The 15,620-nt window shown below is 38.2% G+C and overlaps 1 protein-coding gene across 3 annotated transcripts in view; it reads right to left on the bottom strand.

Annotated features, from left to right (window-relative positions):
* Window positions 1–15,620, bottom strand: part of Hlk (hulk) — a 29,771-nt gene that overhangs the window by 7,914 nt on the left and 6,237 nt on the right. For 2 of the 3 annotated variants that reach the window (XM_070665733.1, XM_070665731.1), the window contains exons 2-15: window positions 13,590–13,772; window positions 13,248–13,388; window positions 11,880–11,915; window positions 10,426–10,608; window positions 10,076–10,219; window positions 9,815–9,997; window positions 9,523–9,654; window positions 9,134–9,448; window positions 8,845–9,027; window positions 8,629–8,760; window positions 8,196–8,510; window positions 7,740–8,069; window positions 6,897–7,217; window positions 6,493–6,675 (exon numbers count right to left, since the gene is read on the bottom strand). In XM_070665733.1, coding sequence (XP_070521834.1) covers window positions 6,493–6,675; window positions 6,897–7,217; window positions 7,740–8,069; window positions 8,196–8,510; window positions 8,629–8,760; window positions 8,845–9,027; window positions 9,134–9,448; window positions 9,523–9,654; window positions 9,815–9,997; window positions 10,076–10,219; window positions 10,426–10,608; window positions 11,880–11,915; window positions 13,248–13,388; window positions 13,590–13,772 — 2,781 coding nt within the window. Of the gene's footprint in view, window positions 1–6,492; window positions 6,676–6,896; window positions 7,218–7,739; window positions 8,070–8,195; window positions 8,511–8,569; window positions 8,761–8,844; window positions 9,028–9,133; window positions 9,449–9,522; window positions 9,655–9,814; window positions 9,998–10,075; window positions 10,220–10,425; window positions 10,609–11,879; window positions 11,916–13,247; window positions 13,389–13,589; window positions 13,773–15,620 lie in introns of those variants that run through there. The other variant, XM_070665732.1, reaches the window with a different exon arrangement.

Here is a 15,620-nt window from a genome sequence, read left to right as displayed (position 1 = left end):
ACTACTTCGTTGCATATAGCCAAAATAAACTTAAGCTTAAGTACTTAAGTATTAGAGATATTAAATGTAAAACACTTGTCAAATTTTCACGTATCACAAAGAAAAAGCAGAAATATTTAAAATGTTTGAAAGAAGAATACATATAATCGGTGCCTTTCTTTTATTTATTATTTCAACTCCGAAAATCTAAGTCGCGAAATTTTAAGACTGAGATTGTGATGTGGATGACAAACTCGGTAATTATTAGGTTATTAAATATTTTTAAGCTCCGGTAGTTTGTTTTATTATTATTATTATTTTTTTTAATTGACATTGTCAAGTTTGTAATGATGATATTCGCGGCGAGTCTGATTTCTTTCCATTTTAGAACAGTAGACTGACATAAACACACTATAGGAACTCCGTGTATTATTAAGAAATCTCGTTATAAATTATATCATAGGCAAGATATTCGTTCATAGCTTCGCGCTAATTCTGAGCCATTTCGTTATTGAGATCTCTTTAGTCTTACGAATACGATGTTGAAGGGGGAAAGCTAGCGTGTAGATCAACAGCTTTATTGGGATTTAAGAGAAAGCATACAGAGATCGATAAAACGGAGGCTCCAGAATAAAAGATTTTAGTTACAAACGATTAATCTCTCTCACGTTAAATTAAACGCTAGAGCGTGTACCGCAAAATCTAGGTAGAACGCTATCGGTGTCCTCGGTAACAGAGGCCGTGTTTCAACACTTTCGTTTTCCCTATGCTAAAGTCCTACCCATTACTGCGTGCGAATGTTATCGAAATGCAACGAATCGGCGGCATCGCTCTTCACGACGTTAACGGGTTAACGAATAAAACAAAACCAATAAACAATAATCAGCGTTAGACGGCGGATGTTAATGACCGAGATTCTACATAAGAAATGCATACGTTGCGAGAATTATTCTTTTTATCGCGTGACCACCGACAGGCACCAAACGTACTATCGAATATTACTCTTCTCGAATATCTTCAGTATCGTATACGCACAGCCGACACGAATTATCTCTCTATAATGTTCTATTAATCGTAGGATGCGTTTACATCTAGGCTCCTTATATACGTAGCATTAACAGAGACTTTAAAATCGCTCATGGGTGTTCGTTATTATTTTCTTTTTTTTTTTTCTTTTTTCTTTTTTTTTGCGCATGACACATGGATGAACACATCGAGAAGAAAAATGGCGTTGATGATAATATACATTGTATTATGACACTGATGACGATGACACTGACGATGATAACACAATAATGACGAGAGGTGAATTCGACGGCGAGACACGGTGATGGGATAAAATAGTCGATAATTGATAAATGATGATAACAATGTGTTAAAGTAGCAACGAAACATTTCGTTCCTTTAAGAAACATAAAATCTTACTCGCTCGGCGGCGAAATTTCTTGTTTAAGCTGTTAGCGTGTGATAGCATAGAGCACCTGACTTCTTCCGTTCGTCATTGCGCGGATTTTCCGTCGCGCGAATTTTTTTCCTCCGGCCAACATCCTGCGAGTCCTTTTTCTTCGTTTTTTTTTTTTTTTTTTAATCGCCGTTTCACAGCTCGACCTCGCGTGTCCAGACGCCGATGCACGTGTGTCGGCCGTTTAGACCTTCATGAGGTACGGTATTCCAGCCACAACTGTAACAATCCACAACCCCGACCCAACTCTCAGTGAGAGGACAGAAAAATCTCACGTTCCTTCGCGCTATTAATCACCCTTTCGTCTGTCCTCTCCAATGTCGATGTGATTTTATAGTCCGGATTCGAAGCAGATATTTCGGGTGGGTCAATGTATAATTTCGTAGAAAACTACACCGACGCGATTTCGCAAACGTTAGGAGCTAAATTAATTTACGAACTATTTTTTTTCTTTTTTTTTTTAGCGTATTAAATCGCCGAAATAAAAAATTCTGTTATTAGCAATAATTTATAAATACATTAATTATTTTAATTAGATATTAAGATCAGTAAAAAGCTCCTTGTGATTCGTAAATGATTTTAGCCCCGTCGCCGACGCGGTGATTTATTACACGATTAGAGATCGCCCTGCGAGTAAACGGTCAGATTTATAGTTATTCGATAAATAGTCCGATAAATTAGGGAATTAGTTAGCGCAAGCAACGAATCGACGCTCGTTATTCCGACGATTTAAGAACTCGAAGAATCTAGCCGGTGTCGGTGCCAAGCGCCGCGTAGAAGTCACGTGTCGAATCCTCGATTATCTTGTTCGTCTGGAAGCTGTGCTTCGTCGACGCTCTTCATGGTCCGCGCGAGACCCGCGAGGTACCTGCATCCGAGATACGAGGACGAAAAATCAGGTGACCGTGATCTCATTTCTGTTGCAGTAAAATTCTTTTTTTTTTCGCACCGGGTTGCTCGGGCTCAAAAAATATTTTTTCGAGCTCACTATTTCTTTTCCTTTCCTACGCATTTTGCGCTCATCGCTCGCTATCTCTTTCCAAAAGAAGGGGCGTTAAATTACTACCCACAGCAAACGATCTTTCATTCTTGATTTTTACGAAATTAATTTATTCGCACGCATTCGTCAAACCTGGTTCTCGCCTTAAAGAATTTAATTCGACGACGATAAAAATTGATTTCCTTCGACGGACGATTTACGGTTTTAATTTGCCAAATCAGCTGACGGATCGTGCGCGTGGGCAGCCATTTAACTTCACGGCTGATTGAAATATTTACCGCTTCCGAAAAATCCCCTTTTGGTCTTGGACTTGGATTCCTTCGCATCGCTGTCGACTTTTGATATCGTTGCCGATTTTTTACTCTCCTTAGCCGTGAGCTTGTTTATCGGCTTCAGAGCCGGCAGTAGTGGCTTATCCGATTTGCCTTGAAATTTGCTCTTGTCCTTGGTAATCGGGCCGATTTTGGAGACCTTGGCGACCTTGGTGCCGTGGGCGAGCTTGGTGGGACAGCACTGGTAGGGCTCATAGGAGGGAATCTTAGGTTTCGCGCTTTTACCTCCCATCCCGATGTAGAAACAGCCGTCGCCTGCAGTAAGCAAATATACAACGAGTCAGATATAAAGTGAATGAAAGAGATTTGTAAGAATTGGCTAGCCTATAACTGATTGGTCTCGTCGCACGAGTCAATCTGGATTAAATGATATAAATAAGTGGAACACGGAGCAAAAAGGGACAAGATTTGACGAAAAAAAAGAAAGAAAAAAAAAAGAAGGGAGAAATAAAGAAAATTGAACGAGACATTGGAAACAAATAAGAAAGAGAAAATTGAGGAAAAACCAAAATTTATTTATTGACTCGTGCGATCTCGACGTTGCTAGCGCATAGAGAACGTTCCACTGCAATCCCAATTGCTTAGCAAAAGCCAAACGTGCATGTTTTTAATAGACAATGTTTTAATAGAGATTTCTCGCGGCGAGTCGACGACTCTTTCTAAGTAGCTGTTAAAACGTGAACCAGCCTCCTTTTCGTGGCTTTTCTATATATTCGATAATATATTATTCATCTAATACCGTGTATAAAATAATTATGTGTATAGCAAAAAAATTATTGAAACTTACTAGAATACTTTAAATATTAATTTCAAAATGTTTGTAAATACCATTTTTTTTTTTTTTTTTTTTTTTTACGGAGACTAATCCGATTCCTTTCGACTCGTGATTTGCTGCAGACGACAGCTGTCAACAGAAACCATCGGCTCGCTTCGAAGACGTTCGTATTTCAATTGATAAAAATGCGAACAAAAATACAGGAGCTACGCATTGTAAATTTCTCTTTATTTTTTTTTATAAGAGAAAATTAAAAGAACTTTTTTTTTCCGACGAAATTTTCTACAAAATTAAAATAATTCATAATAGTTGCGTAGCTCCGCTAAAGAAGGATTGTTAAAAGGCGGTCATGCATTATGTGAGAGAGTTCAGGAACTCGGAGGAAACTCTGACAACCGAATAGGAAGAAGTTTAGGCACGTAGATGCACTTTGCTAGTATAAATAGAAAAAGAAATGAAATAAAAAATACGGTAACAATAGGTTCATGCAGGTATGATCCTACACCGCCCAGCTCTACCGTGGAAAGTGAGTGAACAGCCAAGTTTCATCTAAATTACGTTGTTATAGTCAATACCAATCGATCTATTGGTATGCATTTCTCTACTGCATTTAGGTATCATTGTATAGTTTCTTTTATTTTTTTTTTTTTTTCGCGCAACACAAAGCCCGTCACACTTCGATCTCACGTGAGCTCCTCTTCGGCCTCCTGGGTTGTCGTTGGGCCTTTACCTTTGTCCAGGATTTTCTTCAGAGCTTTGTTCAATTTTTTATTATTATCTTCGCTATCATCATCGTCATCGTCATCATCATCATCATCCTCCTCCTCCTCCTCATCATCCTCATCCTCATTTTCATCACTATCTTCGTCTTCATCGTCATCATTATCATCATCCTCATAATCGTCTTTATCATTATCATCCTCGTCGTCATTTTCATCATCTTCCTCATCATCGTCATCCTCATCGTCGTCGTCGTTATCGTCGTCATCATCATCGTCGTCATCGTCGTCTTCGTCATCGTCGTTTTCGTCGTCGTTTTCGTCGTCGTCGTCATCATCATCGCGATCATTATTATTACCTGCATATTAACGGATCATGGATAGTATACAACGCGATCGGAAATTAAATTGTGTACCTAGGTTTTTTGTGATCGATATGGCCTCGGTCCAAAGGGATGACATGCATAAAAAATTTTTTTAATGACAAACATTATAGACGCATCACATTAAACATTCTCGCAACTCTGTTACATACGCAATACTGTTACATTTTATTACGTGAAGAAGAAAAAAAAAAAAGAATTAAAATCTGACTTCTTTTTTTCGTTTTCTATTTCGTACGTTTACAGTTTACGTGTTTATTTCTATCGTATAAATTTGAATAAAATGAGCAAAGTATCTAAATAACGTCCACAATATATTATGAAATAATCGCGCTTATGAAAATTTACAAATAAGATTATCGTATATGTACAATTTAACGATGAGATTATGAACGAATTAAATAATAATATCCCTAATACTGATATCAATTGTCAAATTAAATTTAAGATATATTTTATATACTTTTTTCTTTAAATCTCTATAATGATATTGTAACATTAAAATCAAATTTTTATAATTGTAACTTTATATTGACTTAAATCACGAAAGCTTTGTTAAACGCGTCTCAGAGTAATAAAATAAAAAAAAAAAAGAAAATGAAAGAGAAAAAGTAGAATAGCCGTTAGTGCGCCGAAAGCTGCGAGATGTGAAGCTTGAAATATTTGAGCAATTTACAAAATCGTTATTCATAACTTTTAACGGTGACGTGCCGTAATAATATATAATCTATTTTTTTTTTCCCTTTGCAAAACAAACCTAAAGATTCTGCACGACATATCACCAGCAACGCGTGACGCGTTCCGCGTTATTGCGACTATAAATGCAATTCAATATAACTGCATACTAATATATGTATAACGAAACAACGAGTAAAAAAATAGGCGAAGTAGGAAGCTTGCGAGTGTAATTTAAATGCATTTGCCATGATTGAAAATATAAAATGGCCAGCGTGCATGTTGAAAATCGCGTTTCGTCCAGCTTCGTGACGTTCTACATTTTGAATCAACTGTTTTTTTTTTTTTTTCCTTTATCGATACGCGAACCGAAGCATACAACAAGCCGACGATAAAACTAACATTAAACAATTACAGAAAATCCTTTTAGATTCGACGAACGTTTCATTTCTCTTTTTCGTTTCCGTTAATTACGACTTATTATGGCGATTGCGATGGTGGTAAAGTGATCGGGGTGATCAATACGGCGTGAGTGTTATACTCGTAGCCCGGTGGCATAGTCACGACCGAGATTAACGTCACAAAGAACAGTACACCAGTAATAATAATCATCATCCTAGTAATCTGCTTACTTTTCTGTTCGATTAGCCATTCCAGAACTCTGTCCTCGTTCTTAAGATTACCTACAAAAGGCACACACGCGTATCAGGATCAGCTAGCTTCGATAACGCACCGTGATCATTGCCGGTGCCGTTTTTCGCGTTATCGCTTTATCGACGTGGAAAATTGCTGAAAGGAACACGCTAAGTCGCTCTTCATTGCGATTGTATTAAGTATCTCGATGTGTTTGAATTTTTTATATTCGAATACGATAAAATTTTTAAAAAACGTTTTAGTACAACGATCTGATTTTTTTATTTGATTAATAGACTCGACACACAAAATAATTGTAGCATCTTTGTTTAATTAGAATCTGTTAAATGACGATATTGCTTCGAGGTAATGAAGAGTGACTTAATAAAAGGAGAACGCGTAGTATTAGGTAACTAAATCTTATTTCTCTTTTACGAAAAAAACGATAGGGATTACGAGAGCTGATAAGGGGAAGGGTAAGCTTAATAATAATTAAAAAAAAAAGGAACCAAATTAAAAACTTTCAGTACTTACCGTCGTACATGATAGGGACTCCGGTCTCGTAGTAAACGAGAGCCGGGAAAGAGAAGACGCCGATTTCCGCCGCCAATTTAGCGTCGTTCGATTTGACGAATTGAATACCGTGTTTATCAGTATCATCGTCAATCGTTTCTAATTCCTCGAGAATCTCCGGGCAGGACTCACAGTTATCGTCGTCTGTTAAAAATCATCATTATATTATTATCGATAATCTTTAATTCGCGGAGTATACGCTAAATTTTAAAAAATACATATTAGAGAAATTTTACAACAATATATAATATATATATATTTTTTTATTATAAGATTTTTATTGGTTTTCATTGTGTTAAATATTTTTCTCGCAAAATTGAGAGAGAGCTCGGTATATAAATTTAAATGCTGAAAAGAATACTTACAAAAGAATACGGCGAGGTGTTCGACATCGTTAATGAGTACTTGTAACGTTTTTCTGTCAACGCTCTCGATAACATCCGGCGTTGTTGTACGAAGATCGAGAACCCATTCTAAAATTTCTTCCTCGTGCATCATGTCGCCTGAATAGATCTGTCGGAACTTGTGCCTGTAGAACGCGAGCGCGGGTAGCCCCGGAAGATCATATTCTTTTTCGATTCCCTCGTCCGAGATTTTAACAAAGTCGATCTCCTTCTCTTCGCACTCGTCGTCGATGTTCTCGAGCTCCTGGAGAATTTTCTGACTTTTCTTGTCGCCTTCTTTATCTACAAGCAGACATTCTTATTCCCGAGTGGAAATTGATTCCCACCACGTTACTTAATAATTAGTTAGGCAATTCGTGGGTTCATCTCGTGGCTGTCTAGCTAAACTGTCCAGCACTGAGCCAGAAGTGTAAACATTCATTATTATTAGTTAATAACGTGCTAGAAAAGCTAGATATCTAAACGTTTTTCGCCGCGTACTAAGTCTACTGCGAGTCCTGACCTATCTAACGCGCGCTCGACTGCCGAAATCGCTGGTCGCCGGGATCGACGACCGCCGCAATAGTGTGAGTACGTGCGTGTGTTTACATCGGCCGGCAGGTGCTCGTATTCCAAGCTCGCAAAGACGTGGACGCGCGGGCGGCGGGCGGCGAGAACCGGTTTGCCCGGCGATTTCGGCAGTCGAGCGAGCATTGCTTAAGATCAAAACAAAACAGGAAACAAGTACGCGGCGAAAAAACGTCTAAATATCTATTCAGATACATGGTCCGCGCTAGACAGTGACTCGATATACGATTGACGTACAGAAAAAGACAACGACGTAGTCATTCTCATCGAGAATGTTCTCCAGCATCCTAGCATTGACTTCTTCGATTTTTCCCGGAATTTCTAAAGTATCCTCGTCCGTGATCCAGGACAGCACCTCGTCTTCGTCGTCGAGATCGCCGGAGTAAATCAGCGGATCCTTGTTTCGGAAGAATGCGAGAGTCGGGAAATGCTTGATACCGTACTTTTTTGCTGTGATCGTGTCTTCGGTAGTAACAAATATAATTCCTGTTTCGTCGAGCTCGTCGTCAATGTTCTCCAATTCGTCAAGAATATTGTCGCATTTTTCCCCCTCGTCGCAACTTCCACCTGTCGCAATTTTTAACACGATTACTTCAGGCGCGAACAGTGAAAATAATAATTTAACCGAGCAGTAGTTAGTGAATTAACTCGACGGTGTCAACTGGACGATGCGGATGAAAAATGCGTGCTTACTGAAATATACCACAACGTATTCGTGGTCCTCTATGAGATCCGTCAGTATCTCGTCCGTGACTTCCTCAATGGTAGCGCTGTTTTTCTGTTCTATCAGCCATTGGAGAACCTCGTCCTCGTTTAGTAGATCGCCCTCGTATATCGCCGGGATTTTGTCCTCGAAGTATACCAGGGTTGGGAGATGATCGATCCCGTACTCCTTAGCCTCGGCGTCGTTGTCTATGCGAACGATGACGATCCCTTCCTTCTCCAGCTCGTCGTCTATATTCTCGAGCTCGTTCAGGATCCGCATGTCCTGCTTGTCGTCCTTGTCATCTACGGAAAAGAATCAATTCGCTGGTCGCTCTCACTCGCGACCGTACAACAGCACCTACCTAACAAGTAACAGTGGAAGAATGTTAAAAGGAGGTAGAAAGACGAATCGATCGCTTACAAAACAGGACTGCTATGTACGGCGAGGACTCTACGAGCTTTTCGACCATTTCGTCCGTTACTTCCGGGATCTCGGAGTGCTTTTTCTGATGCAACAGCCAGCCAAGTATTTGATCCTCGTTCATGAGATCGCCTGCGGATTAGGAAAATATTTTTAATAATTTTTTTATTACGATTATGTTGAAAAAAGAATTTAGAGATATTTAGCAAAACTGACCATCGTAAATATGTGGTATTTTTCGTTCAAAAAGTACCAAAGTAGGGAGATTGTCTATGCCGTATTCCTTTGCCTCGTCAAGATCGTTGATTTTCACGAAAGCTATGTTATGTTGGTCACAATCGTCGTCAATGTTCTCTAATTCGCTCAATACCTTCTGACTTTTTTTCTGATCTTTGTCGTCTGCAAAATAGTACCGTAGTATCGTATCAATAATTACGTCGATAATTAAGAACAACGTAATTTTTCGAAAAAAAAAAAATTTAAGTAAGAAAGATTTTTTACTGACAAAAGAGAACGGCTACGTGGGGCATTTTGTCTATAACCATGTCGAGCATCTCGTCGGTAACGTCCTCGATCTGGTCCGCTTTTTGCTGCTGCTCCAACCATTTGAGTACCTTCTCCTCGTCTTCGAGATTGCCCTCGTACACCATCGGAATGCCCTTCTCGAAGTACAACATCGACGGTACTTTTTGAATGCCGTACTCCTTAGCCTCCTCCGCATTGTCGATCTTTACGAACGTTACGCCGAGCTGATCGCATTCATCGTCGATGTTCTCCAATTCGTTAAGAACTCTCTGAGACTTGCGATCGTTATTATCGTCTGCATTATGAATACATTTCAATATTAATATAGGTTACGTCTAACATCGGTCAATTAATTTGCAAAGAACTTACAGAATAATACTGCCAAAGTTTTTCCGTCTTTGATAAGGCGATCCAGCATTTCGTCCGTGACATCTTCGATCTCGTCTTTCTCGAGTTGCGACAATAGCCATTCCAGAATTTCGTCCTCATTCTCTACATCTCCTGCAATTATCGTGTTATTCCTCGCTCAAATAAATTAATTTACAAATATTTTTTTATTTTTTTTTTTATTTTTTAATTAATTAGAGACGACACGGTTCTTGTAATAATTTTTGATACCGTTGTATACTATCGTTTCGGTATATTCGATTCACCTACCCACCGTCGTAAACATTCGGGATCTGCTTCTCGAAGTAGACGATCGCGGGTAAGTTTTCAATTCCAAATTCCTCCGCCGCCTTTTCGTCGTCGATCTTTACGAATTGAATCCCGTGCTTATCGCAATCATCGTCGATCTTTTCCAACTCGTTTAAAACCTGCATAGAATCCTCGTCGCCGTGGTCGTCTACAGTCACGAGAATGCGTTATAAAGCGAGATAAAAGCGAACAGGATTGAAAGAAATAAGTGCAAAGAGATACGAACAGAACAGAACGACTAAATTGTCGATATTTCCAATTAATGTGTTCAATGTCTTGGCAGTGACATCTTCGATAACGTCTTCTTCGTCTCCCGTGCTCTTGTTCGCGACCAGCCACTCTAGTACGTCTTCTTCTCTACTTAACTCATCTAAGAATACGTATTTTTAGTTAATTTCATCCCCGTATCTAATACGTACACAATAAATTCAAATACATACGACAAAACATTCTAATGTCGGACAATTGTATGAATCGTCTTCCGTCAGTACTTTATCTTATGTAGAATTTAAATAATTTTAATTTAATTTATTGCTCAACGTTAACGCGTCGTTACTCACGCTGTCTCGTACTTACGTTCATAAATAATCGGAATTTGATGTCTGTAATATACAAGCGCTGGGAGAGGACCAAGATTATATTCGTCCGCTAGCTGCTCGTCCGCGATCTTTACGAACCCGATACCCAACTGATCGGCTTCATCGTCGATGTTTTCCAATTCTTGCAGAGCCTTGAGACACTTTTTGCAGTCTGGCTTGTCTGTCCCATTTGAAATAAAAAGATGCATTATTGTGTGCTTGTATTGTTGAATAATCTATTACTATTCTCGAGCTTTATTTCGTCTACATATATAGATTTATTTATTAAAATAAAATTAAAAATTTCTCTTCCAATAATATCAGTTATAATTTGATAAGAGTGCTATATTTTATGTTGCGCTCATCGAGCACATTTTACAACGTCAGTAATTATTAGACATAAAATATATAAAAGTCAGGAATGTTATCGAAATATCGGATTGGATAGATAGTATTTTTTTTTCTTTTTTTTTTTAGAACAATAAACTATCCTTAAATATGTTAGACCTTAGAAAAATAATATCGAAACAGTTGGATTAGTATATACAATTATTCTCAAAATCTCACTCTTATAATACACATTATTTTATTCTAAACAAAGGATGCAGGCTAACGCATTCTATATTCTATATCTGATCGTTAAACACTCGTGAATGCGAGTAACGATTGCACATTTGCTAATATTTTAACTAGCCCAAATTCACAGTTTAAAGCGCCAGACAACGAAAGAAGGAACAAACTTTGAAAGCCTGCGATGTTAGTTTACTCTTGTCAATGATACACGTTAAATCGTTATTTCGTATCAGCCGCTTTAGTTGACTAAAAATGATTTTCTAAACGATTTTATCGGAGTATCCATCGTATATTGGAAATCGTATATGGAAATATGAATTGCGTGAATGTAAAAGTCCTTGCCGCTCCGTGACATCCGTTTTCTCTTCGCGTACCCACGTCCCTCTGTCGTTGCACACGCACGTTGGAGCGAGGTGCTGCAGGGACGACGCGACAGATACAACTCTGATAATCGACGAACACGCAGATCGATAAGTCAAGAATAAGTGTTTAAAGGGAATTGCCATGGGTGAATGCGTATCGATATGTCGCCAATGCGGATGATGCACTCAGAGAATCACTTTCTCGCAAAAGAAACAAAAGAAAAAAAAATTATTCTTGCTCCTTTTTTGAAATTATAACGACTATAATGCAATACGGTTGTAATGCAAAATTAGGCTTTAAGAAAAAGAAAAAAATAAGATTTATTTTAAGCTTTGCAGTAACTGCATCAATAGCGGAGTGATCTTTCATTAGTGCTTCAGCCGATATTGAATGCTTGTAGCTTTCTGTTATGTATGCGTACGTGTGTATTTGTCTGTGTATGTGTAAAAAAGCGTAGGGTACAGATGCTGTGCTATAGGTTGTAACCACATCGATCTCTTATAAGTATTTACTTACTAGAACCGGTGCCTGCACACCGCTCCGTGTCCGGACCTATTCGTATCAACACACACAAGAATTTTCACATATATGTATTATTTACAAGTATATTTTGTCTGTGATCGGATCGCAAATTGGAAATTTTTCATGCACGTTGCGCGTAAATTTTTAATCATTCGGAATACGATTGAATCATTGTTAAAAATTTATATTTTTATTTAATATTAACTTATCCATTTTGCGATGAGATGTTTTAATTTGATAATTATCAACGTGAACAATGGACGAAAAACAAAACAAAAAAAAAACAGTAGATACAAGTGGGTAGATTTACAGATGACGCAATAAAGTTCCACTGAGATAACATTAAATTTTATACAGAGAACGATTGCTGTTAACCAGCGCAATACTGTTATTCGATTTGTTGATTAAACAACGATAAAGAAATATGTCACGCTAAATCCTTCTCTGTACATGTGAAATTAAAGACGACAAGTAAAGAAACATGAAACTGTACATGGTAATACATACGTATCGAATTACGATTAAGAGCCTCATAGATAACAACAGTAAAAGATCTGACAAACCGTTTAATTAAATTTGTCATTATGTTATGCTCCGTGCTGATAAACGTGCATGTGGCAGAAAAAAAAAAAAATATATATATATACACTGTACTTCGAAGTCACAGTATTAGCGGGAAAGTTAATCGCGATTTTTCATTTTACTTTATATACAGAGTGACGAACAATTTCGTTGCACACGTGACATACACAAAAAGAGATTAGTAAGACGTCAGACAGTAAAAGATTAAACGGACGACAGGTACACGAAATATTGTCGGTATACCAGTACGTAGCTTCGCCCTAATTGTGATGACTTTTCGACGCCGGCTGTTATAGTTACTAGCTTAAACTTAGTTTTGAACCAGATGAATTTCGGACGAGAGAAAATCTTACGAGGCACGCGGACTGAAAGATTTCGAAGGTACCAGCTGAGATCAATCCCCTCTGATTTATCCACCATTAGTTAAAACATCATTCACCGTGTACTTAAATTAGAGTTGTTCAACTATACGCTCGCGAACGGCCTCGTTTCTCATTCCTCTTTCTCTCTCTCTCTCTCTCTCTGCTTACGTTTTTCTTCTGCCTACTCGATTATCTACTTGTTCAAGTAAAGCAGTTTTTTTAAAGTGTTTCAACTTGATACAATAAATTTTCTCTTTTTACATTGGAGACTACAATAGCGTAAAATAATGCACGGTATAAATATTTTATTAATAATTAAATGGCGAACTTTGAAGAACGTGCGTCAAGTGATCGCGCGTATCTTTCGCGTACGTTTTTTTATTCAATTCGATTAATAATGTATAATGAAGAAACTTACAGAAGAGAACCGCCACAAAATCTGTTTCCTCGACAATCTTCGACAAAATTTTTGCATTAACTTCTTCTATACGATCTGGTAAATCCATTGCCTCTAAGCTTGTAAGAAAGTCTAATACATTCTCCTCGTCCATCAGGTCACCTAAAATAATATATACATTTTTTTAATGATAAATATGATAACACAAATTTAAATCAATTTGTTTGGCACAAAATTTTTTGGCTGAAATAATTTTTGACTTATTAATTTTAAATAAATTTTACATAGTCATTTTTATATTTAGCGAAGTATAATAATATTCTTTGCATGATCTAACGAGAGTTTCAACACTTTGTGATTTACCTTCGTATATAATTGGTTCTTTTTCGCGAAAATACGTAAGAGCGGGGAAATTTTTGATTCCATATTGCTTCGCCAGTCGTTTATCGTTGATCTTGACAAAGTCAACTCCAAAGTGGTCTGTATCGTCGTCGATTTTCTCCAATTCGGCCAGGACTTTGTCGCATGTGGTGCAACTTCGGGCATCTGTACAGAAATTACTATTATCAAACAAACCGTATAAAGATATGTTGTCTAAAAAAAAAATTATACAAACGATAAAATTAGTAGATTAATTAATTAAGCGGGGAAAAAAAATTTTTAGAAATTTTGCAATTTATTTATAAGAATGCTTCGCTTCCTCAGGTGGTCGTATGGAAAGATCGGCGCTGTTTTTGTACATTTTTACGCTTATCGTTCTCGCTCTTTGGCAGATTGCGTACATTCTTGGCGGGCTGCGCTTCATTCGAGCGAATAGAGACCAAACCGCTACCTCCGCGGCGGGTGTTGGGTTACAATTATCAGCTATAGATATCGAGATTGTCTGCTCCGCCCTTCACTCGATCGCTTTCCGAGCCTGAGAAAGTCGTCATTGCGCTTAGCTTCGCGAGGACCTTGATTACACTTCGGTGAGCGATAACGAAGCGAGGGTGACGTTACGCGCATCGTCGCATACATGCTTCGCGCGCCCCGCCATTTTTGGTGACGACTTCCTCAGAATAGAGCTAGAAGAAACGGGAGAGGTGGTTCCGATTCTCTTCCCCTCTATTTCTGTTGTCTTCTTGCTTGCTCTCGGTTTTGCTATCTGTCTTTTTTCCCTCACTCTTCTCTTCCTCTCCCCGTGTTTCTCTTCCTCGCTCTGTCTCTCGGTTTGTTCGCACCTCCACCCTGACTGCCATCTCTTTTCGTTACGCTTCGTAGCCACATAACCGCGTCTCGCTTTTTCTTTTCCCGCTGCATCCTTTTTTTATCTACCTCTCTGTCATTCTCCCGCTCTTTACCTCCGCCTCACCATCCACCCCTTCGCTTCGCCATCGCTGAGAGTAACGTGACAGCGTTCGGTTAACCGACACCCCCGCGAAACGGCTGTGGCGGAATGATTTGAAGCGCGAAGCGAGAGGGAGAGATATATGAAACACGGGGCAGAGGAATTTTCGAAAAGCTTTGCCAGGTAAATTGGACCATGTCCATTGGTCGCCGTCGTAATAACCGAAAGTTAAGAGAAATTGGGCAATAACCCACCAGTCGATACAGATAAAAAAAGTCGATCAAACGCGAAGGGGTTAAATAATCAACATCTCAAAAATATCAATAGCTTATCAATAACTTATTAATAAATTGAAAATTATTTTACATGATAATATATTGAAGCGTCATTTAAATAAATTAAAAAATATGATTATAACGAGCGCTCAGTAATAGATAAAAATTTTCATCGTTTATTAGGAAAGGTTCACGAAAATGTCGTGGGAATAAATATATAAATATGCACGGTTAGATGTAAGAAGTCTATTTTTATTTTTCATTATTCATTCCCTTTGTCTTTTGGCTGCGAGAATTATTGAGAAAATACCAAAATACAAATGATGTCAGAAATCATTCACGTACATACATATATCTACGATCGGAATTGCAAACTAAAAATACAAAGCTGAAAGAAAAAATAAAAAATAAAACAATTTTTAAGAGCAGAGATTTAAGTGACATATAGCACAGTTGTAGAGTATATTACAAAATGTAGCGCGTAAAGAAAAAATTACACGTGGCCTCTTCGTGAAGTCACAAGATAGGATCCGCACACTTTACCCTCCATTGAAGGCGACAGGTGCTCTTTCAGAATTATTTCGTTTGTCGTCACATCGACAGCTGCCGCGAAAGAGCGAAGATGGTTGACTAAATTGCGGTTGTCTTTGAAGAATGCATGTTTGATCGAGACGCATCCGTCGGTCTCATTTTTCAGATTAGAGTCTATTGATCGTTCAGGGACGCAATACACGTCTATTATAATTCTCATTGCCAGTTCAATCCGCTGCAGAATTTAGAGTTCTTTCGATA

Source organism: Cardiocondyla obscurior, linkage group LG14 (genome assembly GCF_019399895.1).
Source record: "Cardiocondyla obscurior isolate alpha-2009 linkage group LG14, Cobs3.1, whole genome shotgun sequence".
In the NCBI taxonomy this organism is placed as follows: domain Eukaryota; kingdom Metazoa; phylum Arthropoda; class Insecta; order Hymenoptera; family Formicidae; genus Cardiocondyla; species Cardiocondyla obscurior.
Note: the sequence above shows the minus strand (reverse complement) of the source record. Positions and strands in the feature narration are given on the sequence as shown.